The sequence below is a fragment of the Heteronotia binoei genome, chromosome 13, assembly GCF_032191835.1.
Source record: "Heteronotia binoei isolate CCM8104 ecotype False Entrance Well chromosome 13, APGP_CSIRO_Hbin_v1, whole genome shotgun sequence".
Classification (NCBI taxonomy): domain Eukaryota; kingdom Metazoa; phylum Chordata; class Lepidosauria; order Squamata; family Gekkonidae; genus Heteronotia; species Heteronotia binoei.
This window is the reverse complement of record NC_083235.1, coordinates 10,796,110-10,822,413: the sequence shown is the minus strand read 5'-3', so window position 1 is coordinate 10,822,413 and position 26,304 is coordinate 10,796,110. Positions and strand designations below refer to the sequence as shown.

The 26,304-nt window shown below is 50.0% G+C and overlaps 1 protein-coding gene across 1 annotated transcript in view; it reads right to left on the bottom strand.

The window, feature by feature from the left end:
• BGN (biglycan) overlaps positions 1-26,304 on the bottom strand; it is a 163,132-nt gene that overhangs the window by 14,337 nt on the left and 122,491 nt on the right. The window contains exons 2-6 of the mRNA XM_060252488.1: positions 17,837-18,092; positions 14,700-14,812; positions 12,073-12,286; positions 6,714-6,824; positions 6,535-6,629 (exon numbers count right to left, since the gene is read on the bottom strand). Coding sequence (XP_060108471.1) covers positions 6,535-6,629; positions 6,714-6,824; positions 12,073-12,286; positions 14,700-14,812; positions 17,837-18,083 — 780 coding nt within the window. The 5' untranslated portion in view covers positions 18,084-18,092. The remainder of the gene's footprint in view (positions 1-6,534; positions 6,630-6,713; positions 6,825-12,072; positions 12,287-14,699; positions 14,813-17,836; positions 18,093-26,304) is intronic.

Below are 26,304 nucleotides of genomic sequence, written 5' to 3'. Positions count from 1 at the left end.
TTGCTTAACCCACCTGGAGGTTGGCATCCCAAGAGTGCCCTGGTAGACGTGTGAGCTCCTTTGCCACCCCAGGTGGGTAGGAAGGCTGCCACATGCCCACCCACCCACACAACGCAAGGACTTGGTTTCCAGCGTCCCACACATCTGGCATGGAAGATCACAGTCCCTCACTGTCCGCCTGCTATGAACGAGCAGCTCCCCCTAGTGGGCATTGATAGGAAAGGCAGGGTATCAGTTGACTTCACTTTTGCCCACACCGGACTCCAAATCGCGGGCAATCTTCGCTCCAAAACATTTCCCTGCAGCCTAAGCACTTTTCCTCCATTCAAATCATATAGTCAGTGATGTTTCCCCCCAGTGTTCTGTAAAAAGCCAAATACGGTCATATAAGAGAATTTGGATTCAGGATATTCTTGATCAGGCATGGCCAAACTGGGGCTCGGGAGACACCTGTGGCTCTTTCACACGTATTGGGGGGTTCCTGAAGCCCCGACCATCCCATCAGCCAGCCTGGAGAAGGCATTTCTCTCTTTAAATCACTCCTCCAAGCCAAGCCAGTCGGCGGCTTAGAGAATGCATTTCAAATTAAAGTTCTTCCTTTCCACCTGTCTCTTTCTCCCCCCCTCTATTTTCCTTCCTTCCTTCCTCTCCCAAACATCTGGCATTCATGTCTTGCAGCTGTCAGACATCCGACATTCATTCTATGTGGCAAGTTTGGTTCTTGCTAAAGTTGTCAGGAGTGACACAAACGCATGGGATTGCCTTCTGCGTCACAACCCCAACAGCAAACTCAAGAGATCATGATCCTAACACCATGCAGTGCTGATGGCCATGTGGGCAGGGAGCTGGTCCAGAAAGTCTATTCCTGCTCTCCTTCTTAGGGTTGCCAGCCTCCAGGTGGGTAAAGACAGCACCACCAAAGTTATAGTGACGAAATAACTAAGAATGCATTGAAACAAAAGCATACAAATATGTTCAATAGAAGACTAAAAACAATAACAATTCCCCAAAAGTTTCACAGTTCCATCCAAGGAGTCCCACTGAACAAGAGGTCGACTGGATTATTCCTGTTTCGAATCCTCTTCTATTATAGGGGGCTCCAACCACACACCTCCACCAAGGGCAAAAGCTCAGAAAAAACATCAAAGTGTTTCTGGTGAATCAATAAGTTGCAAAAAGTTGCAAACCCCTCAAGATTCTGGCCTTGAGCCTTTTGGAGTTCAGTGTGCGACTGCAATGAAAAAGGCCAACGCCATGCTGGGAATTATTAGGAAAGGAAATGAAAACAAAACAGCCAGTATCACAACGCCCCTGTATAAATCGATGGTGCGGCCTCATTTGGAATACTGTGTGCAATTCTGGTCACCGCACCTCAAAAAGGATATTGTAGCATTGGGAAAAGTGCAGAAAAGGGCAACTAGAATGATTAAAGGTTTGGAACACTTTCCCTATGAAGAAAGGTTAAAACGCTTGAGGCTCTTTAGCTTGGAGAAACGTCGACTGCGGGGTGGCATGATGGAGGTTTACAAGATTATGCATCAGATGGAGAAGGTAGAGAAAGAAGGACTTTTTTCCCTTTCTTACAATACAAGAACTTGTGGGCATTCAATGAAATTGCTAAGCAGTCGGGTTAAAATGGATTAAAGGAAGTCCTTCTTCACCCAAAGGGTGATTAACATGTGGAATTCAGTGCCGCAGGAGGTGGTGGCGGCTACAAGCATAGCCAGCTTCAAGAGGGGATTGGATAAAAATATGGAGCAGAGGTCCATCAGTGGCTAATAGCCAACAGTGGCTATTGGCCACTGTGTGACACAAAGTGTTGGACTGGATGGGCCATTGGCCTGATCCAACATGGCTTCTCTTATGTTCTAGTGCCGTCTTGAAATCTTACTGGAGACTTTCTGTCCCATTTGTCCATCGGGAATTCGACGCACAGCCTTTGGACGCACTGAAAAAGAATCGTGTGGGTTTTGCAGCTTTCTGCAACTTACGGATGGGTCAGAAACACTCTTGATGTTTTTTTCTGAGCTGTTGCCTTTGGTTGAGAGGCGCCGTTGGAGCCCCCTATGCTGGAAGGGGATTCAAAGCCGGAACAATCCATTCGACCTCCTGTTCATTGGGGCTCCTTGGATGGAACTGTGAAACTTTGGGGGAATTGCTATTTAGTCTTCTACTGAACATATTTGTATGCTTTTGTTTCAATGCATTCTTCGTTATTCCGTCGCTATAACTGCGGTAGTGCTCTCTTTATCCTACAAGCGACCTCTCTCCCTTTACCAACTTCCAGGTGAGGCCTGGTGTTCTCCCGCTACCGCTGTCGATCTGTCGTTTGATAGCTGCCTTGGAGGGTGGACTCCGGGATGTGACACGCCACCGAGGCCCCTCCCCTCCCCAAACTATGTCCTCCCCCAACATCTGCCCCCAAATCTCCAGGAGTTCCCCAACTTGTTGTTGGCAACCTTGTGGCTTCAATGTACGTTGCGGTCGCTCTCGATATGAACCTGGTGAAAAGGGGGACGGATCCCAGTTGGATATGCACCCAGGGCTGGCCCTACACCAGGGGTGTCAAACATGCGGCCCGGGGCCCGAATCAGGCCCCCGGAGGGCTCCTATCAGCCCCCCGAGCAACTGGTTGTCATCTGCTTCCTTCTCCCTCTCTCTGCTTCCTTCTGTATAACAGCTTGCTTCGCCAGGCTTACTCAATCGCACAGCAGAGCTACAGAGCAAAACTTCCATTTTCTGCATTGGTTGAGGCTCTTCCCCCTCCTGGTCCCCTGGGGAGGGAGGAAAAGAGCCAGAGCTTCCTCGGCCCAGTTCCCTGGGTCCCATGGGAGAAATACAAAGAAAGCACCTTTAGGACCAATGGTTGCTAATGTTTAAAGCATGTTTTAAGGGGTTTTTTAAAAAAAATCTTTAGTTGTGTTTGTCTGCGTCCTTTAAAAAGTTTATATCTCAGCTACCTAATCCTAAATAGGTACATGGCCTGACCCGACATGGCCCCCCGGCCCGACAAGGTCTCATTTATGTCAGATCTGGCCCTCATAACAAATGAGTTCGACACCCCTGCCCTAGACCATCTGGCACTCTAGGTAGGGCTAATTTCTGGCACCCCCCCCCCCCCGCACTGATAACGTCCCTGAGTCACATTGGGGGGGGGCACCCAGTTTGGCGCCCCCAGACTATCGGCACAGTAGACGCTTGCCTAGTTTGCGTAGTGGCAGAGCCGGCCCTGTATGCACCTATGTAGCACTGGTGAAACCAGGGACGCTCAGGAAAATCAAGCTTTTTCTTTCAGGTAGGCAGTCATGTCGGTCTGATTAATTTACAGCCTCTTTTCCCAGCTCAGTTGGGAACTCCTTGAGTGTGTTAGACAGGACCGGATCTACATGGTTTTTGAAAGCCAACTTGGTATAGTGGTGAAGTGCACAGACTCTTATCTGGGAGAACCAGGTTTGATTCCCCACTCCTCCACTTGCACCTGCTGGAATGTCCTTGGGTCAGCCATAGGTCTCTTATCTGGGAGAACCGGGTTTGATTCCCCACTCCTCCACTTGCAGCTGCTGGAATGGCCTTGGGTCAGCCAGAGCTCTCTTATCTGGGAGAACCAGGTTTGATTCCCCACTCCTCCACTTGCACCTGCTGGAATGGCCTTGGGTTAGCCATAGGTCTCTTATCTGGGAGAACTGGGTTTGATTCCCCACTCCTCCACTTGCAGCTGCTGAAATGGCCTTGGGTTAGCCATAGGTCTCTTATCTGGGAGAACCGGGTTTGATTCTCCACTCCTCCGCTTGCACCTGCTGGAATGGCCTTGGGTTAGCCATAGGTCTCTTATCTGGGAGAACCGTGTTTGATCCCCCACTCCTCCACTTGCACCTGCTGGAATGGCCTTGGGTTAGCCATAGGTCTCTTATCTGGGAGAACCGGGTTTGATTCCCCACTCCTCCACTTGCAGCTGCTGAAATGGCCTTGGGTTAGCCATAGGTCTCTTATCTGGGAGAACCGGGTTTGATCCCCCACTCCTCCACTTGCACCTGCTGGAATGGCCTTGGGTTAGCCATAGGTCTCTTATCTGGGAGAACCGGGTTTGATTCCCTACTCCTCCACTTTCAGCTGCTGGAATGGCCTTGGGTCAGCCAGAGCTGTTGTAGGAGTTGTCCTTGAAAGGACATCTTCTGTCAGAGCTCTCTCAGCCCCACCCACCTCACAGGGTGTGTGTTGTGGGGGAGGAAGGTAAAGAAGATTGTGAGCCGCTCTGAGACTCTTGAGTGGAGGGTGGAATATAAATCCAATGTCTTCTTCTTCTTCTTGATGCCCCTTTATGGGCCCATTCTATCTTATGGGCCCATAGAATACAATGGACTCCATACTCAATTTGGCGCTCCCCCCTGCATTGGCACCCGGAGCAAGCACTCCCCTCTGCCCCCCCTAGATCTGGCCCTGGTGTTAGACTCCTGTTTTCTCTGTGGGCAGCCTGGATTTCGGGACCCTCAGGAGCCAGCTAGTTTGGTGGAGAGTGCCTTCAAGTCACACCCAACTCCTGGCAACCCCAAAGGGTTTTTAAGTCAAAGGATCTTCAGAGGCAGTTTGCTGTTGCCTGCCTCCGCATAACAACCCTAGGCTGAGATTCATTGGTGGTCTCCCATCCAATTACTAGCCAGGGCCAACCCTACTTAGTTTCCAAGATCTGATGAGATCCAGCTAGCCTGGGCCATGCAGTTCAAGGCAAGAGACAAACAGAGGTGGTTTTGCCATTGCCTGCCTCTGTGCAGCAACCCTCAACTTCCTCAGTGGTCCACAACCAAGTACTAACCATGGCCCAGCTCTGCTTAAGTTCTGAGATCAGACATGATTGGCCCGCCTGGACCAACCAGGTCAAGGCAAGGGACATACAGAGGAGGTTTGCCATTGCCTGCCTCTGCACAGAAACTCTGGACTTCCTCAGTGGTCCACAACCAAATACTAACAATGGGCCAACTCTGCTTAAGTTCTGAGATCTGATAAGATTGGCCCATGTGGATCAACCAGGTCAAGCCAAGAGACAAATAGAGGTGGGTTGCCATTGCCTGCCTCTGCACACCAACCCTGGACTTCCTCAGTGGTCCACAACCAAGTACTAACCATGGCCCAGCTCTGCTGAAGTTCTGAGATCGGACATGATTGGCCCACCTGGACCAGCCAGGTCAAGGAAAGAGACAATCAGAGGGGGTTTTGCCATTGCCTGCCTCTGCATAGCAACTCTGGACTTCCTCAATGGTCCACAACCAAGTACTAACCATGGCCAAACTCTGCTGAAGTTCTGAGATCGGACATGATTGGCCCCCTGACCAACCAGGTCAAGACAAGAGAGAAACAGAGGTGGTTTTGCCATTGCCTGCCTCTGCGTAGCAACCCTGGACTTCCTCAGTGGTCCACAACCAAGTACTAACCATGGCCAAACTCTACTGAAGTTCTGAGAAGACTGATCCACCTAGGCCAACCAAGGGACAGAGGTGGTTTTGCCATTGCCTGCCTCTGCATAGCAACCCTGGACTTCCTCAGTGGTCCACAACCAAGTACTAACCATGGCCCAACTCTGCTTAAGTTCTGAGATCGGACATGATTGGCCCACCTGGACCAACGAGGTCAGGCAAGAGACACATAGAGGTGGGTTGTCATTGCCTGTCTCTGCACAGCAACCTTGGACTTCCTCAGTGGTCCACAACCAAGTGCTAACCATGGCCCAGCTCTGCTTAAGTTCTGAGATCAGACATGATTGCCCCCGCTTGACCAACCAGGTCAAGACAAGAGACAAACAGAGGTGGTTTTGCCATTGCCTGCCTCTGCATAGCAACCCTGTACTTCCTCAGTGGTCTCCCATCCAAGCACTAACCATGGCCCTACTCTGCTGAAGTTCTGAAAAGATTGATCCACCTGGGCCAACCAAGAGACAAACAGAGGTGGTTTTGCCATTGCCTGTCTCTGCACAGCAACCCTGGACTTCCTCAGTGGTCCACAACCAAGTGCTAACCATGGCCCAACTCTGCTTAAGTTCTGCGATCGGACATGAGTGTCCCCCTTGATTAACCAGGTCAAGACAAGAGACAAACAGAGGTGGTTTTGCCATTGCCTGCCTCTTCATAGCAACCCAGGACTTCCTCAATGGTCCACAACTAAGTACTAACAATCGCCCAACTCCGCTGAAATTCTGAGATCAGACATGATTGGCCCACCTGGAGCAACCAGGTCTAGACAAGAGACAAACAGAGGTGGTTTTGCAGATTGCCTGCCGCTTCATAGCAACCCAGGACTTCCTCAATGGTCCACAACTAAGTACTAACCATAGCCCAACTCCGCTGAGATTCTGAGATCAGACATGATTGGCCCACCTGGAGCAACCAGGTCTAGACAAGAGATGAACAGAAGTGGGTTGCCATTGCCGGCCTCTGCAGAGCAACCCTGGACCAATATTCCTTGGTGGTCTCTCCTCCAGGGCCAGCCCTGCTTAGCTTCCAAGCCCTAATGAGAGCCGGCTAGCCTGGGTTCGAATTATCCCTACCTGTACAGTTTGGAGTAGCGAATCAGGTCTTCTAATTCGATTGCTTGGATCTTGTTATGGTCCAGATGGAGCTCGTGCAGGGTTTCAGGCAGATCTGGGACAAAAATCTGAAATTAGTATTTGAGAGAAGTCGGGGAAAAAAAGAAAAAGGGGACTTGGCAGATAAGTCTTCTGTTACCTTTGGGTACCCCCGTGAGCTTTGCTTCTGAGATTCGCAGGTAGTTCAGCTTCAGGCCGTCAAAGGCTCCAGGTTCGAATCCGCTGTTCTCTAGGGGATTCCCACCCATCTCTGTGGAGAGAGGAACAGGTTACATGAAGAGTACAAGGAGATTCATTAGCACACAGTTTGAAAGACACTGGCAGAGAAGGAAGAGAGCAGATTGGGCTGATTGTCATTTTACAAAATCCAGCACTTAAGAACATAAGAGAAGCCATGTTGGATCAGGCCAATGGCCCATCCAGTCCAGCACTCTGTGTCACACAGGTGCCAAAAAACCCAGGTGCCATCAGGGGGTCCATAAGAACATAAGAGAAGCCATGTTGGATCAGGCCAACAGCCCATCCAGTCCAGCACTCTGTGTCACACAGGGGCCAAAAAAACAGATGCCATCAGGAGGTCCATGGGAGGGATGGTGGCTCAGTGGTAGAGCATCTGCTTGGGAAGCAGAAGGTCCCAGGTTCAATCCCCGGCATCTCCAAAAAAGGTTCCAGGCAAATAGGTGTGAAAAACCTAAGCTTGAGACCCTGGAGAGCCGCTGCCAGTCTGAGAAGACAATACTGACTTTGATGGACCAAGTGTCTGATTCAGTATAAGGCAGCTTCATATGTTCATATGTTCATATATATGTTCCATAAGAACATAAGAGAAGCCATGTTGGATCAGGCCAATGGCCCATCCAGTCCAGCACTCTGTGTCACACAGTTGCCAAAAAACCAGGTGCCATCAGGAGGTCCATAAGAACATAAGAGAAGCCACGCTGGATCAGGCCAAAGGCCCATCCAATCCAGCACTCTGTGTCACACAGGGGCCAAAAAACCAGGTGCCATCAGGAAGTCCACCAGCTGGGCCACAACTCCAGAAGCCCTCCCAGTTTTGCCCTTACTAGCGCCCACAATACAGAGCATCACTGCGTCAGACAGAGTGTTCCATCTACACCTTCTGGCTAAGAGCCACTGATGGACCTCTGCTCCGTATGCTTATCCAATCCCCTCTTGAAGCGGTCTATGCTTGTAGCTGCTGCCACCTCCTGTGGCAGTGAATCCCATGTCTTAATCACCTTTTGGGTGAAGAAGGACTTCCTTTTGATTAAAAGTTTGGAACACTTTCCCTATGAAGAAAGGTTAAAACGCTTGGGGCTCTTTAGCTTGGAGAAACGTCAACTGAGGGGTGACATGAGAGAGGTTTACAAGACTATGCATGGGATAGAGAAGGTAGAGATGAAGTCCTTTTCTCCCTTTCTCAAAATACAAGAACTCGTGGGCATTCAATTAAATTGCTGAGCAGTCGGGTTAAAACAGATAAAAGGAAGTCCTTCTTCACCCAAAGGGTGATTAACATGTGGAATTCACTACCACAGGAGGTGGCGGCGGCTACAAGCAATATAAATACACACACACACACATATATATTGGCCACTGTGTGACACAGAGCGTTGGACTGGATGGGCCATTGGCCTGATCCAACATGGCTTCTCTTATGTTCTTATGTGACACAGAGTGTTGGACTGGATGGGCCATTGGCCTGATCCAACATGGCTTCTCTTCTGTTCTTATCTGTTCTAACCCAACTGCTCAGCAATGCCATTGATGTTGACAAGTTCTTGTATTGTGAGAAAAGGAGAAAAGTACTTCTTTCTCTACCTTCTCTATTCCATGCATAATCTTGTAAACCTCAATCATGTCACCCCTCGGTTGTTGTTTCTCCAAGCTAAAGAGCCCCGAGCGCTTTAACGTTTCTTCATAGTCCTGCCTTCTGGGGCCACAGGAAACAATTCCACACCATCCTCTCTATGACAGCCCTTCAAGTACTTGAAGATGGTGATCCTATCACTTTTCAGCCGCCTCCTCTCCAGGCTAAACATCCCCAGCTCCTTCAGCCTTTCCTCATCGGACTTGGTCTCCAGACCCCTCACTATCTTCGTCGCCCTCCTCTGGACCCGTTCCAGCTTGTCCATATCCTTTTTAGAATGTGGTGCCCAAAACTGAACACAATACTCCAGGTGAGGTCTTACCAGAGCAGAGTAAAACGATACCATCACTTCACGTGATCTGGACATTAGACTTCTGTTGATATTTCAATACTGTCTGATTTGTTTTCCGTCCCCTTCCTAAGAATCCCACTTTCCCATCTCCAACACAATTCCACCCTTAGCAGGCGGGACCCGTCTCCATATAAAATCTTGGCTATTTCTAATGCAAAGAGCCCCGTGGCGCAGAGTGGTAAAGCTGCAGTACTGCAGCCTGAACTCTCTCCTCACGACCTGAGTTCAATCCCGGTGGAAGCTGGTTTCAGGTAGCTGGCTCAGGTTGACTCAGCCTTTCATCCTTCTGAGGTCGGTCAAAGGAGTCCCCAGCTTGCTGGGGCGGAAGTGTAGATGACTGGGGAAGGCAATGGCAAATCACCCCGTAAAAAGTCTACCGTGAAAATGTTGTGAAAGCAACGTCACCCCAGAGTTGGAAACGACTGGTGCTTGCACAGGGGACTGCCTTGACCTTTTTATTTCTAATGCTTCTCCACAGTTGTCCTCCAGATGGCAGCAGTGTACCAGCAGTGAGAGATTTTGAGCGCTTTCTCGTCCAGTCTCACCAGTGCTGCAATTTACATGACAAAACACCAACTTCAGACTGCACTCTGGTGAGACCCCTGGGCCATTCCTAGGGTTGCCAAGTCCAATTCAAGAAATATCTGGGGACTTTGGGGGTGGAGCCAGGAGACATTGGGGGTGGAGCCAGGAGCAAGGTTGTGACAAGCACAATTGAACTCCAAGGGAGTTCTGGCCATCACACTTCAAGGGACTGAACACCTTTTCAATGCCTTCCTTCCATAGGAAATAATGAAGGATAGGGGTACCTTCTTTTGGGACACACAGAATTGGACCCCCTGGTCCAATCTTTTTGAAACTTGGAGGGTATTTTGGGGAGAGGCACCAGATGCTACGCTGCAAATTTGGGGCCTCTACCTCAAAAAACAGCTGCCCCAGAGCCCCAGATACCCATGGATCAATTCTCCATTATTTCCTATGGGAATACACCTCCATAGGGAATAATAAAGTTCCCAGCAGACATTTCCCTCCCCTCCCCCCGCTTTCTGACGACCCTGAAGCAGGGGGAGGGCCTCCAAGCTGGGGGGATCCCCTGCCCCCACCTGGGGATTGGCAACCCTAGCCATTCCTCAAGTGTGGTGTGGACGACCTAGCCCCTTCCCAGCCTGCCCACATCCATGGAAACTGTGGCAAGCTAATACTGGGGGCAGATTGGTAGAACTCAGCTGTGTAATACGGGAAATGGAATTTATTGCATTTTCCGCTGAAATCTGAACTCAGTGTTTTCTGATATGAACAGTGCAATATTTTTGCTGGAGGGAGCAAAACACTGAACACTGACGGGGACTAGATCACTCTAGTGCAGGGGTGGCCAAACTGGCTTGAGTAAGAGTCACACAGAAGAAACGTCAGTTGTTTGAGAGCTGCAAGGAAGGAAGGAAGGAAGGAAGGAAGGAAGAAGAAGATATTGGATTTATATCCCGCCCTCCACTCCGAAGAGTCTCAGAGCGGCTCACAGTCTCCTTTATCTTCCTCCCCCACAACAGAGGGTTCTCACAGCAGCTGCCCTTTCAAGGACAACCTCTGCAAGAGCTATGGCTGACCCAAGGCCATTCCAGCAGCTGCAAGTGGAGGAATGGGGAATCAAACTAGGGTTGCCAAGTCCAATTCAAGAAATATCTGGGGACTTTGGGGGTGGAGCCAGGAGACTTTGGGGGTGAAGCCAGGAGACATTAGGGGTGGAGCCAGGAACAAGGGTGTGACAAGCATAATTGAACTCCAAGGGAGTTCTGGCCATCACATTTAAAGGGACAGCACACCTTTTTCAATGCCTTCCTTCCATAAGTAATAATGAAGGATAAGGGCACCTTCTTTTGGGGCTCATAGAATTGGACCCCCTGGTCCAATCGTTTGGAAATTTGGAGGGTGTTTTGGGGAGAGGCACTAGATGCTGTACTGAAAATTTGGTGCCTCTACCTCAAAAAGCAGCCCGCCCAGAGCCCCAGATACCCGCAGATCAATTCCCCATTATTTTCTATGGGAATAAATCTCCATAGGGAATAACAGAGTTCCCAGAAGACATTTCCCTTCCCTCCCCCCGCTTTCTGACGACCCTGAAGCAGGGGGAGGGCCTCCAAACTGTGGGATCCCCTGCCCCCACCTGGGGATTGGCAACCCTAAATCAAACCCAGTTCTCCCAGATAAGAGTCTGCGCACTTAACCACTGCACCAAACTGGAAGGAAGGGAGGTTTAGAAGGAAGTGGTTTAGAAGGAAATGGTTTAGTGGTTTAGAAGGAAGATGAGAGCCAATTTGGTATAGGAGTTAAGAGCAACATGGCTTCTCTTATGTCTGGGGCAGTAATGCTCTGTATTCTTGGTGCTTGGGGGGCAACAGTAGAAGAGCTTCTGGAGTTGTGGCCCTGCTGGTGGACCTCCTGATGGCTCCTGGGTTTTAGCCACTGTGTGACACAGAGTGTTGGATTTAAGAGGCCATAGGCCTGATCCAACATGGCTTCTCTTATGTTCTTATGTGACACAGAGTGTTGGACTGGAGGGGCCATTGGCCTGATCCAACATGGCTTCTCTTATGTTCTTATGTGACACAGAGTGTTGGACTGGATGGGCCATTGGCCTGATCCAACATGGCTTCTCTTATGTTCTTATGTGACACAGAGTGTTGGATTTAAGAGGCCATAGGCTTGATCCAACATGGCTTCTCTTATGTTCTTATATCTGGGGCAGTGATGCTGTCTTCTTGGTGCTTGAGGGGCAACAATGGGAGGACTTCTAGTGTCTTGGCCCCACTGATGGACCTCCTGATGGCATCTGGGTTTTTGCCACTGTGTGACACAGAGTGTTGGACTGGATGGGCCATTGGCCTGATTCAACATTGCTTCTCTTCTGTTCTTGTGTCTGGGGCAGTGATGCTCTGGATGCTCTGTATTCTTGGTGCTTGGGGGAGCACAGTGGGAGGACTTCTAGTGTCCTGGCCCCACTGATGAACCTCCTGATGGCATCTGGGTTTTTGCCACTGTGTGACACAGAGTGTTGGACTGGATGGGCCATTGGCCTGATCCAAGATGGCTTCTCTTGTGTTCTTATGTGTGTTACTTTGGCCCACTGGTCTATTCTTAGCCTTCAGATATATGCAGCAGGTTTATTCCACTGGTCTGTTCTGGCGTGGCAGAAGAACATTCTTCAGATGAGCCAGCCCCACTAATCACTCGTGGAGGACAGCAGACCAAATACCAGTTTGGTACAGCAGCTGGCCTCACCAATGCAGTTCATGTTGTTAAGCCCATTGAAGACGTCCTTGGAGACCTTCTTGATCCTGTTGTCATGGATGCGGAGTTCAACCAAGGAGCTGGGCAGGTTAGGAGGGATCTCCACCAAGTTGTTCTTGGAGATGTAGAGTTTCTGAAGCTTCTGCAGGGGACTGAAGGCTTTGGGGTGGATCTTGGAGATCTTATTGTTCACCAGTACCAGGGCCTAGGGACCAAAAACACACAGAGAAAGTATGGGTGTGTGTCATGACCTGGGAAAGTATGAGTGTGTGTCATGACTTGGATCATTGAATCATCGAGTTGGAAGGGACCTCCAGGGTGAAACTCCATTGGCTGTTCCTAGTTCACTGGTACCACCCCACACCTTTGGAGAGCTGCAGGCAGAGGCTGAGAACAGAGCAACAGACAAGATGGCAAAGTGCACGCCTACTAGCCCAACGCTAGCTGCATGCTGATAACAAAGGGTCATCTAGTCCAAACCCCTGCACAATGCAGGAAATTCACAAATACCTCCACCCACAAACCCAGTGACCCCCTATTCCATGCCCAGAAGATGGCCAAAAAGCCCTTCCAGGATCCCTGGCCAAACTGGCCTGGAGAAAAATCACTGCCTGGCCCCAAAGTGGCGATCAGCATTTCCCTGGGCGTGTAAGAAAGGGCCATAAGAACTCAGCACTGATGCAACCCTTCCTGCCCTCCCACTCATGATCTGCCTAAGTTCACAGAAACAGCATTGGGATGGACCAGTCCAGCCCAAATCTTCAATAGGCAGGGTCAGCCCTGGCTAGTCCTTGGATGGGGGACCACCAAGGAAGTCCAGGGTCACTACACAGAGGCAAGAAATGGGAAACCACCTCTGTTATCTGTCCCCCCAAAAACGAGTACATGAACAATGTCCATTCCAGACTTTGGGGAGGAACGGGGGCTCAATAGTAGAGCCTCTGCTTGGTAAGCAGAAGGTCCCAGGTTCAATCCCCAGCAACTCCAACTAAAAAGGGTCCAGGCAAGTAGGCGTGAAAAACCTCAGCTGGAGACCCTGGAGAGCTGCTGCCGATCTGAGTAGACAATACTGACTTTGATGGACCCAGGGTCTGATTCAGTAGAGGGCAGCTTCATATGTTCATGGGGAGGGACGGTGGCTCAGTGGTAGAGCATCTGCTTGGTAAGCAGAAGGTCCCAGGTTCAATCCCCGGCGTCTCCAACTAAAAAGGGTCCAGGTATGAAAAACCTCAGCTTGAGACCCTGGAGAGCCGCTGCCAGTCTGAGAAGACAAGACTGACTTTGATGGACCAAGAGTCTGATTCAGTAGAAGGCAGCTTCATATGTTCATATGTTCAACAGCTTGCAGAAAGCAACCCATGAGATTATTTTCAGACTAGAGAGTAGGATATACATTTCCCAAGCTCCAAGAAAACAAGGAATACCGAATTCTCTGGTGGTGGATAATGGTAAAAGACCTAGAACATCTGGCTGCCAGACAATCTTAGCATCTCCTGGCTATTAAACACACAATGCCAGATGATGATGATAGAATAGAAGCCCGTTGGTCCCTAAGATGCCACCAGAGTCCTGTGTGAAAGAATCCTCCCCAAATGACTGCACGATGGGGAGAAAACCCCTTCTTAAACAATGCTTAAGATCCTATGTTGAAAGGTGTCAGGGAAGGGCAGGTCTTGTCTACGATGGGTGTCACTGTCAAAACGTGCTGTCAAAACGCTTCCAACTTATATTGGCCCTATGAATGAACGACCTCATCTTCATGGGACTGTGGAACAGGCGTACAGCCATGTTCAGTAATGCATTTTGCATAGCAATGCACGGGGCTTTTTTGTAAGCAGAAACTCCTTTGCCTATTAGGCCACAGACCCCTGGTGTAGCCGATCCTCTCGGAGCTGACAGTAGGCCCTGGACGAAGAGCCCCGTAAGCTCTTGGAGGATTGGCTACATCAGGGAGGTGTGGCCTAATATGCAGGGGTGGAATTGTAGGAGAGCTCCTTTGCATATTAGGCCCCACCTCCCTGATGTAGCCAATCCTCCTGGAGCTTCCAGTAGGCCCTGTACGAAGAGCCCCGTAAGCTCTTGGAGGATTGGCTATGTCAGGGAGGTGTGGCCTAATATGCAGGGGTGGAATTCTAGGAGAGCTCCTTTGCATATTAGGCCCCACCTCCCTGATGTAGCCAATCCTCCTGGAGCTTCCAGTAGGCCCTGTACAAAGAGCCCTGTAAGCTCTTGGAGGATTGGCTACGTCAGGGAGGTGTGGCCTAATATGCAGGGGTGAGATTCTAGGAGAGCTCCTCTGCATATTAGGCCACGCCCCCTGATGTAGCCAATCGTACGAAGAGCCCTGTAAGCTGTGGGAGGATTGGCTACGTCGGGGAGGTGTGGCCTAATACGCAAAGGAGCACCTACTACAAAAAAAGCCCTGCCCAACGCGGTATCATCAGCTTTTGATCCACAGTACTGCGGAGTCGGTTCCATTTTCCCTGCTGAGCTTTTGCCACCCCCCCCCTCTAAGCTCCACCCCAAAATGACCAGGAATTGTCCAGTCCGCAGTTGGCAACTTTAGGCCATCCTATGTTTCTTTGACTCCAGATAGGGGGAGGGTTTACATCACATACATATAGCTGGTGCAGCCCCTTAAAGTCGTCTTTGCGTAGCTCCGTGATCTGGTTGTTCTGCAGGTCCAACAAGCTGGTGTCTGACGAAACTTCTTTGGGCACTTCCTTGAGTCCTGGATAGGATAGATGAAGAGGGGTGGATCAGTTCAGATTGGCTACCTTGGGCGAGTTCTCTAACTTGGCCAGTGCTGAGCACTTGGTGGAGGCTTCCCAGCCTCCAGACGGGAACTGGAGGTCTCCTGGAATTATAAGACAAAACCTCTAGACAAAATGGCTGATTTGAAGATAGAAGAAGAAGAGATATTGGGTTTATATCCTGCCCTATACTCCAAAACTCAGAGTCTCAGAGCGGCTCACAATCCCCTTTACCTTTCTCCCTCACAACAGACACTCTGTGAGGTGGGTGGGGCTGAGAGAGCTCTGACAGAAGCTGCCCTTTCCAGGACAACTCCTGAAAGAGCTATGGCTGACCCAAGGCCATTCCAGCAGCTGCAAGTGGAGGAGTGGGGAATCAAACCCGGTTCTCCCAGATAAAAGTCTGCACTCTTAACCACTACACCAAACTGCCTCTCTAGAGGAAGATCTTGGATTTATACCCCACCCTTCACTCTGAATCTTGGACATATGGAGCTGCCTTATACTGAATCAGACCCTCGGTCCATCAAAGTCAGTAATGTCTACTCAGACTGGCATTGGCTCTCCAGGGTCTCAAGCTGAGGTTTTTCATGCCTACTTGCCTGGACCCTTTTTAGTTGGATTGAACCTGGGACCTTCTGCTTACCAAGCAGATGCTCTACCACTGAGCCACCGTCCCTCGCCTTGGATTTATATCGCACCCTATACTCCAAATCTCAGAGTCTCAGAGTGGCTCACAATCTCCTTTACCTTCCTCCCCAACAACAGACACCCTGTGAGGTAGGTGGGACTGAGAGAGCTCTCACAGCAGCTGCCCTTTCAAGGACAACTCCTGCGAGAGCCATGGCTAACCCGAGGCCATTCCAAAAGCTGCAAGTGGAGGAGTGGGGAATCAAACCCTGTGAGGTAGGTGGGGCTGAGAGAGCTCTCCCAGGAGCTGCACTTTCAAGGACAACTCTTGCAACAGCCATGGCTGACCCAAGGCCATTCCAGCAGGTGCAGGTGGAGGAGTGGGGAATCAAACCCGGTTCTCCCAGGTAAGAGTCTGCGCATTTCATCACTACACCAAACTGGCTCTGGAGGATGGATTCTGTGGAATTAGACCTTGCTGAAGTCTCGTGTGTTTGGACATAGACAAAGGCCAAATGGCAATAATCAGGGCTCTTTTTTTATCAGTTCTGGCTTTCTTGGTATGGGGCGGGGGGGGGGTGGCCTAATAGGCAGATGAGCTCTTGCTGAGCTTTTTCTACAAAAAACCCCCAAACCCTGGCAATAATATTAAACTTAGCTTGTTAATGCTGTTTGGCCTTTGCATATATCAAAATGTCATCCTGAAGCTGTTTTCTACTTTGTTCCTTGCCTATGTAGGGTAGGGTTGCCAATTCCCAGGTGGACGATGAAAGAAACAAATACTGTGATGCACTGGCTAACAATGTTTAATAAAACCATTGAAAAAACCTTTTACATATCTTTTTTGTACTTCACTAGAAATGACGATTTCACATCACAATATTATCGCAGAGGTCCGTTCGCACACTCCAATATTACAAGAAAGGTCCCATGAGCACCCGGATAGAGGCTCATTTCGTCAATGGACTTCCTCAGGAGTAACCCTTCCTATATTTCTTCCAGGGTTACCAGCCTCTTGTCACAACCCAATATTAATGCTCTTCTGCAACGTCTTCTGTCTTTAAGTTTTCTCATCCACTCAATGGCACTTAAGTGCATATATTTATATTAGGAGCTTAACCCTGTCCAAACTTACTCATTTAACCAGATGCACAAGCCTTCTGGAGTTTGCTGGCCAATAGCTCTCTGCAATATTTTTATTAGAAGCAAGCTGTTTTTATAGATGGCCAATTGCTCATACACTCTCGATAATATTTATTTATTCATTCATTCATTCTTAATTTCGAGCAACCCATTCTTTTGACAGCAAATTAGTTCAAATCCGCTTAAATGTAAAATTCTAAGCAGGCCAATACTGTGCTTCTTCTCTGCTAGAAAATCCTCTAGGGCAGGGGTGGCCAATGGTAGCTCTCCAGATGTTTTTTGCCTACAACTCCCATCAGCCCCAGCCATTGGTCATGCTGGCTGGGGCTGATGGGAGATGTAGGCAAAAAACATCTGGAGAGCTACCATTGGCACCCCTGCATGGAAGCAGGGAGGTCCTCCCCACATTTCAGGGTCATCAGAAAGCCGGGGGGGGGGGGGGATGTCTGCTGGATGCTCCATTATTCCCTTTGGAGACCGATTCCCATAGGGTATAATAGAAAATTGATCCATATATAACAACTGTCAACTTCCACTTCAATGTATCTGAGGAAGAACATGTGTACGTGAAAGCTCGAACTCGGAATAAAACATTGCCGGTCTTAAAGGTCGACGTCGACTGCGGGGTGACATGAGAGAGGTTTACAAGATAATGCATGGGATGGAGAAAGTAGAGAAAGAGGTACTTTTCTCCCTTTCTCACAATACAAGAACTCGTGGGCATTCGATGAAATTGCTGAGCAGACAGGTTAAAATGGATAAAAGGAAGTCCTTCTTCACCCAAAGGGTGATTAACATGTGCCACTGTGTGACACAGAGTGTTGGACTGGATGGGCCATTGGCCTGATCTAACATGGCTTCTCCTATGCTCGTATGTGACACAGAGCGTTGGACTGGATGGGCCATTGGCCTGATCCAACATGGCTTCTCCTATGCTCTTATGTGACACAGAGTGTTGGACTGGATGGGCCATTGGCCTGATCCAACATGGCTTCTCTTATGCTCTTATGTGACACAGAGTGTTGGACTGGATGGGCCATTGGCCTGATCCAACATGGCTTCTCTTATGTTCTTATGAGACACAGAGTGTTGGACTGGATGGGCCATTGGCCTGATCCAACATGGCTTCTCTTATGTTCTTAAAGGTGCCCCTGGACTCCATCACTCTGGTCTAACCTGAATCAAAGATCACAACTCTGCCCTCCCCCTTCCTCGAAGCTCCTACTCACCCAGGTCGGAGCACTGGACCACCCTGAGTTGGCAGTGGCAGCCGAAGGGGCAGAGGCCCGGATAGTAGGGGTAGACATCCTCCGCCTCCGCGCCTCCCGATGTCGGGAAGATCCCCGAGGCCTCCTCCTCCTCGGGGGGAATGGCTTGGGCGTCGTCCATGGAGAAGTCCCAGAAGCCTTTCTGGGCAAAGGGGATGCTGCCGCTTGCCAGGCCCAAGAGGGGAAGCAGGAGCAGGAGGTGGTCCATGGTGGGGGGCTGATGAGCTAGAAGCAGGGAGAAAGAGAGAGAACATAAGAACATCAGAGAAACCATGTTGGATCAGGCCAGTGGCCCATCCAGTCCAACACTCTGGGTCACACAGTGGGCAAAAACCCAGGTGCCATCAGGAGGTCCATCAGTGGAGCCAGGACACTAGAAGCCCTCCCACTGTTGCCCCTCCCAAGCACCAAGAATACAGAGCATCACTGCCTCAGACATAAGAATGTAAAAGAAGCCATGTTGGATTAAGCCAATGGTCCATCCAGTCCAACACTCTGTGTCACACAGTGGCCAAAAAAACCAAGTGCCATCAGGAGGTCCAGCAGTGGGATCAGGACACCAGAAGCCCTCCCACTGTGCTCCCCCAAGCACCCAGAATACAGAGCATCACTTGCCCCAGACAGTTCCAACAATACGCTGTGGCTAAGAGCCACTGATGGACCTCTGCTCCAGATGTTTATCCAATCATCTCTTGAAGCTGTCTATGCCTGTAGCCACCGCCACCTTCTGTGGCAGTGAATTCCATGTGTTAATCACCCTTTGGGTGAAGAAGAACTTCTGCTCTAGATGTTTATCCAATCCTCTCTTGAAATTGTCTATGCTTGTAGCTAACACTACTTCCTGTGGCAGTGAATCCCACGTGTTCATCACCCTTTGGATGAAGAAGGACTTCCTCTAACCCGACTGCTCAGCAATTTCATCGAATGCCCATGAGTTCTCATATTGTGAGAAAGGGAGAAAAGGACTTCTTTTCTCTACTTTCTCCATCCCATGCATAATCTTGTCAACCTCTCTCACGTCACCCTGCAGTTGACGTTTCTCCAAGCTAAAGAGCCCCAAGCGTTTTAACCTTTCTTCATAGGGAAAGTGTTCCAGCCCTTTAATCATTCTAGTTGCCCTTTTATGGACTTTTTCCAATGCTATATACCCCCAGGCTCAGGAGCTGCACTTCAGGTTGCCAGTTAGGATTGTCGGGTCCCCCTGGTGTCAGAAGTGAAGGAATGATGATGATGATGATGATGGTGATATTGGGTTTATACCCTGCCCTCCACTCTGAATCTCAAAGTTTCAGAGCAGATTGCCATCTCCTTTACCACCCCCACCCCTCACAACAGACACCCTGTGAGGTGGGTGGGGCTGAGAGAGCTCTCTCAGAAGCTGCCCTTTCAAGGACAACCTCTGCCAGAGCTATGGCTAACCCAAGGCCATTCCAGCAGCTGCAAGTGCAGGAGTGGGGAATCAAACCCTGTTCTCCCAGATAAGAGTCTGTACACTTCACCACTATACCAAACTGGCTCTGGAAGGAAGAAGATGACATTGGATTTATACCTCATCCTTCACTCAGAGTCTTAGAGCGGCCTACAATCTCCTTTATCTTCTTCTCCACAGCAGACACCCTGTGAGGTGGGTGGGGTTGAAAGAGCTCTGACAGAAGCTGCCCTTACAAGGACAACTCTGCGAGAGCCACGGCTGACCCAGGGTCATTCCAGCAGCTTCAGATGGAGGAAAGGGGAATCAAACCCAGTTCTCCCAGATAAGAGTCTGTGCACTTCACCACTACACCACTACACTGCCTATGCTATCTGTTGCCTCAGACTACAGAGGAGGTTACAAGAGAGTTAGAGGGGCAGATAGGCTAGGCACTGAAGATCAGGGGTGGAATTCTAGCAGGAGCTCCTTTCCATATTAGGCCACGCCCCCTGATGTAGCCAATCCTCCTCGAGCTTACAAGGCTCTTTTTTGTAAGCTCTTGGAAGATTGGCTACATCAAGGGGGTGTGGCCTAATATGCAAAGTTCCTGCTAGAGTTCCACCCCTGCTGATGTGTAGGTTGCTGCTTTCAGGGAAAAGGTTCCTTCCTTCCAGCTTCCCCCTCACTCTCCACGTTGTGCCCCTTCAAAAACAGGGACGGGGTTTCATTATTCAATGAAAACAACATACTTCATCACACAAGCACACGAAAGATACGCAAAACTCTAGTAATGCATTGGGCAAAAAAGTCAAAATGTTGTAACGCACACACTGTTGCCAATAAATAAAAGGTAAAGGCCGTCCCCTGTGCAAGCACCAGTCATTTCCGACTCTGGGGTGATGTCGCAACACGACGTTTTCATGGCAGACTTTGTATGGGGTGGTTTGCCATCGCCTTCCCCAGTCATCTACACTTTCCCCCCAGTCAAGCTGGGGACTCATTTGACCAACCTTGGAAGGATGGAAGGCTGAGTCAGCCTTGAGCCGGCTATCTGAAGCCAGCTTCCGCTGGGATGGAACTCAGGTCATGAGCAGAGAGCTTGGACTGTAGTACTGCAGCTTTACCACTCAGCACCAATAAATGGTCAAAAATACATAAATCAAACCACCAAGTTCCAATACATTTCCAGGCGTCCAAGGAATATGGAAAGACTATCCAGCACTTAAGAGTAGTACAAATATATATTCTCCAAATGTGCATAAAGTAGGTTCTCGATGAAATTTCCAATCGTTATACTTCCCATTTTGGTAAATATCTTTATCAAGACATATAAACAACTTAAGCCTTTACACTGAGGGGAGCTTCTACGTAGGGTTGCCAAGTCCCCTGCGTTCTCCAGCAGGGGACCTTCACGCACGGCTGCTCTAGGATTTTCCAGGAAAACTCTATGGTTCTCCAGGACACTCTAGCCATTTGGAAGGGAAAACTCTATGGTACCTATTGTACCATATAGTTTCCCCTCCCAAATGGCTAGAGCGTCCAGGGAAAGCATGGAGTTTCCTCGGAAACACCTAGAGTGGCCGTTGCGCCATGTCGCTGGTGTGATGATGTCACTTCCGGGTGACATCATCGCACTGGTGACGTAGGGGGAGGTACCCCCCGCCAGCCCATTGTGGGCCAGCAGGTTGGGAACCCCCGGGGCGGGGGAATCCCCACTCGGACCGGGGACTTGCTAGCCCTACTTCTAGCCCGAAGGAAGAATGTACCACTGTGTTATGAATGTTACAGAGGCTGTAAAGCTCCAAAGACAAGAAGCATTAAAATACATATTTGGAACTTGATGCATAGTTTTGAAAAAACCTCAGTGTGAAGGCTGTCATCATTTATATGTGCACAACAGGCAGCTGCCATCTTGATACAGCCTTGCACGTATCTCTGAATTGCAGACTGTGGAGCTAGGGTTGCCAAGTCCAATTCATGAAATATCTGGGGACTTTGGGGGTGGAGCCAGGAGACTTTGGGGTGGAGCCAGGAGACATTGAGGGCGGAGCCAGGAGCAAGGGTGTGACAAGCATAATTGAACTCCGAGGGAGTTCTGGCCATCACATTGAAAGGGACAGCGCAGCTTTTTAAATGCCTTCCTTCCATAGGAAATAATGAAGGATAGGAGCACCTTCTTTGGGGGCTCATAGAATTGGACCCCCTGGTTTTGAAACTTGGAGGGTATTTTGGGGAGTGGCACTAGATGCTATACTGAAAATTTGGTGCCTCTACCTCAAAACACAGCCTCCCTAGAGCCCCCGGTATCCGTGGATCAAGTCCCCATTATTCCTAAAACTGCTGGAGATCTAGAGCTGTGGGGATGGGGCTTCCCCCGCTGGCTAGCTGGCTGGGGGCGGGGGGAAACCTTTAAAACCAGGAGATCCCCTGCTGGGACCTGGGGATTGGGAAGCCTATGTGGAGCTGAGGTTGAGATAACAAGAGTTTGGTTTCAGAATCAATCTCCCACGACCGGTGGGTGGCGGGGGGAATGCCATTTGAACTCGGGACTTCCTAGCAATTCAGGGCGGCTTTATTACCTCCAGAAGAGAGCAGGGAAGGAAAAAGGAAACATGCTGAGCAGTGTTCCCTCTAAGATGAGTTAGTGTGAGCTAGCTCAGTGGGGGGGTTTTGGCCCCCGGCTCACGCATTTTTGTCATTGGCCAGAAAAAATGGTCCCAGAGCAAGCTAATTTATGCAGGAGCTCACAACTTTAAGGCCAGTAGCTCATGAACTAGAATTTTTGCTAGCGGGACTCCCCAGCTTAGAGGGAGTATTGATGCTGAATCAGGGCTTTTTTTGTAGCAGGAGCTCCTTTGCATATTAGGCCACACCCCCGATGTAGCCAATCCTCCAAGAGTTTGTACAGGGCCTACTGTAAGCTCCAGGAGGATTGGCTACATCAGGGGTGTGTGGCCGAATATGCAAAGGAGCTCCTCCTAGAATTCTACCCCTGAGCCACACTCCCCTGACATAGCCAATCCTCCAAGAGCTTACAGAGCTCTTTGTACAGGGCCTACTGGGAGCTCCAGGAGGACTGGCTGCATCAGGGGTGGAATTCTAGCAGCAGCTCCTCTGCATATTAGGCCACACCCTACTGATGCAGCCAATCCTCCAAGAGCTTAGAGAGCTCTTCGTACAGGGCCTACTGTGAGCTCCAGGAGGATTGGCTACATCAAGAGGCGTGTGGCCTAATATGCAAAGGGGTTCCCGCTACAAAAAAAAAAAGCCAGCAATGAGTTAAAAACAGGAAGCATGCTCGACCGAACACACGTGGCACACCACAGATTGTGCAAGGGAGCTTTTCCGATGCTTGCCCGGAGGGGCTGGATTAACAGCATGGCGCTCTGCCCATAGCCGTGGCCCACCGGAGTTGTCTCAGACCCTGCAGCTTGCAGCTGGGCCTCGTCGTCCGGCATTCAGTCCGAGGCAAGCCAACAAGCCACTGTAACATCACTCCTCTGAGAAGACCCAAGGGTTTTCTGCCAAGACGCCGTGAAATATTAACGGAGGGGGTGATGACTCTCCAGCGTCAGGAGGAAATCTGCGTGGGGCGCAGAGCCTGTTGACATCTGCCGCAGACTGAAAAACAGCTCTTGTTCGTTTTGATTCGGAGCTCCTCAGATTCCTAAGGGAAGGGAAGGGGATCCGGGACACTGGGAATCCTCCCCCGTTTTCCCAGGCCCTACAAAAAAAGGTAGTCCCCTGTGCAAGCACCAGTCATTTCCGACTCTGGGGTGATGTTGCTTTCACAACGTTTTCACGGCAGACTTTTTACGAGGTGGTTTGCCATTTCCTTCCCCAGTCATATACACTTTCCCCCCAGCAAGCTGGGGACTCATTTGACCGACCTCGGAAGGATGGAAGGCTGAGTCAACCTTGAGTCGGCTACCTGAACCAGCTTCCGTGGGGATTGAACTCAGGTTGTGAGCAGAGAGCTCGGACTGCAGTACTGCAGCTACTACAAGAGTGACGCAAGTCAGGTGCTTGATGGGTCAGGTCCTTGCCAGCTCCGGATAGGGAAATTGCTCAAGATTTGGGGGTGAAGCTCAGAGAGAGTGGGGTATGGGAAGGGACAGGCTTACCTAGGAATAGTTTAGGAATAGTCTATATCAAGGGTGTCAAACATGCGGCCCAGGGGCCAAATCAGGCCCCCGAAGGGCTCCTAACAGGCCCCTGAGCAACTGGCTGTCATCCGCTTCCTTCTCCCTCTCTCTTGCTTACTTCTACATCACAGCTTGCTTTGCCAGGCTTGCTCAATCACATAGGAGCCACAGAGCAGAGCCTCTATTTTCTCCATTGGCTGAGGCTCCTCCCTCCTCCTGGTTCCCTGGGGAGGGAGGAAAAGAGCCAGAGCTTCCTTTGCCCAGTTCCCTGGATCCCATGCAAGAAATGAAAAGAAAGCACCTTTAAGACCAACAAGCGCTCATGTCTTAAGCATGATTTATCTTAAGGTTTTTTGAAAAAAACATTTAGTCATGTTTGTCTGTGTCCTTTAAAAAGTTTATATCTCTGCTACCTAATCTTAAATAGGTACGCACGTGGCCCAGCCCAACACAGCCCAGCCCGACAGAGTCTCATTTATGTCATAACAAATGAGTTTGACATCCCTGGTCTATAAGGTTTAGCTTAAGTTTATCTGGTTACCATTTGTTGGAGTTTATTTCCTGGGGGGGTGGACATAGTGGAGGAAATAAATATGTCAAAATTGAAGAGTGATGGGCAGATGTTTCCTTACTTGAGGGATGCTGAGAGTAATTAACTGAGACCCATTTAATTAAATTGCGGAATGCTGAGAGTAATTAACTGAGACCATGGTTTTCCGCCGCAGAGGAACATGGCTGCTCTCTGCAACTACCTTGAGGCCTCTCCATTTGGACTCTGTCACTGCCATGCAATGAGTGCCTGTTGCGACTTTCTGATGCCGATCCTCTCCTCTTTTCCTGTATCTCCCACGTCCCCTCTCTGCTTGGCCCAGACCAACCCCTTTCCCTTGATGAGAAACCAGAATAGCAGCCACCCATCGTCGGCTATGGCACAGTGGCTTACAAATTCTGTCATGCCTGGCAATGCATAGACCAGGGATGGCCAAACTTGCTTAACGTAAGAGCCGCATAGACTAAACGTCAGAAGTTTGAGAGCCACAAGACAGAAAGGAAGGAAGGAAGCCCTCCCAGCAATGCTGATCCTGGGAATGAGGGGGCAATACTTGTGAATTTCATGCATTGTGCAGGGGGTTGGACTAGGTGACCATGGAGGTCCCTTCCAACTCTATGATTCTAAGGGAGGGAGGGAGAGAGGGAGGAAAATGGAGGAGGGAGAGGTGGAAAGAAAGCAACTTTATTTTTAATTGCATTCCCCAAGCCACCAGCTGGCTAAGCTTGGAGAAGCGATTTAAAGAGAGAAATGCCTTCTCCAAGCTGGCCAATAGGGAGGTGGGGGTTTTGCGAGCCACACAATATCTGTGAAATCGCCACATGTGGCTCCAGAGCCACAATTTGGCCAGCCCTGCCGTAGATGCAGCCTTATCTTATTTCTATCCATTCCTCTGTAACTGGGCAGTTTCCCTGTTGCCGTGCAGTTTGGTACTGGTTCAAACGCAGTCTCCCCCGTGACTCTTCCATCGATGGTTCTGCCGAACCATCAGCAGCGATTCCTCTACCGGGGTCATCGCCAGCTCCCCGCCTCTCCTCCTCCCTCCCTCCCTGCAGCTTTTCCCACCCTGCACCAGCTGTTAAAATACTTGCTTCGTACAAGGGTGACTTAATCTCCCATCTGGTCTCCAACATCTGCACGATCCACTTTGGTGGCTTTTCTCCTCTTCTGCTCCAGTCACTTTTCCAGACAGTTCACAGTGACCGGTGTTAAACCATTCGATTCTGATCAAACGGCGACAAGATTTCGAGGGCTGTAAGCGTTCGAGTGTCAAATCTCCCTTCATCAGATACAAGCAGGAATGGATATTTCTGAGCCCTTTTCTTCCGGTCAGCAGGGCCTTTTTTTGTAGCAGGAGCTCCTTTGAATATTAGGCCACACCCCTCTGATGTAGCCAGTCCTCCAGGAGCTTGCAGTAGGCCCTGGAAGAAGAGCCCTGGAAGCTCCAGGAGGATTGGCTAAATCAGGGGGTGTGGCCTAATATGCAAAGGAGTTCCTGCTACGAAAAAAGCCCCGCTAGTCAGAAAGTAAGAGGCCCTGTGACGCAGAGTAGAAAAACTGCAGTAATGCAGTCCAAAGCTCTGCTCATGACCTGAGTTCGATCCCAGCGGAAGCTGAGTTCAGATCACCGGCTCAAGGGTGACTCACCCTTCCATCCTTCCGAAGTCGGTCAAATAAGGACCCAGTTTGCTTGGAGGTCTCTTTTGATTCCGTGATTCCACAGGCACTGTCCCCAAACCTCCAGGAATTTCCCAAATCAGAGTTGGCAACCCTATCTTGCTTTCTTTCCTCTCTTTCTCTCCTCCCTTCCTTGGGTCTGCGCAGTGATAAACCATCATTTTGTACTGTAAACTGCCGGGAGTGTATTGGCAGTCAGGTTTCATTTCACGTCGAAAATGAGAATCACCTAAGATCTTCCGCCCGAGGCGGCTGTCTCATCTCGTTTCACGGGAGGCCGGCCAACAGTGGCTTGCATGGAAATGAAATTAAGTAATCCCTCTATTTAGCAATCTGTCCTTTCTTCCCGCTGGCTGCTACTGGACTTCGTTAGCATGTTGGCAAGATCGCGGGGAAGGAGGGGGGGATTAGAATTCAGAGCCGCTTGTGGTTGCCAGCTCCAGGTTGAGAAATTTCCGGAGGTTTGGCAGTGGAGCTTGGGAAGGCTGGGGTTTGGGGAAAGACTTCAGCACAGCATGACCCCATCGAGTCCACCCCCCAAACGGGCCACTTCATCCAGGGGAACCGATCTCTGTAGTTGGGAGATGAGTTGTAATTCCAGGAAATCTCCAGTTCCCGCCTGGAGGTTGGCAACCATGCTGTCATT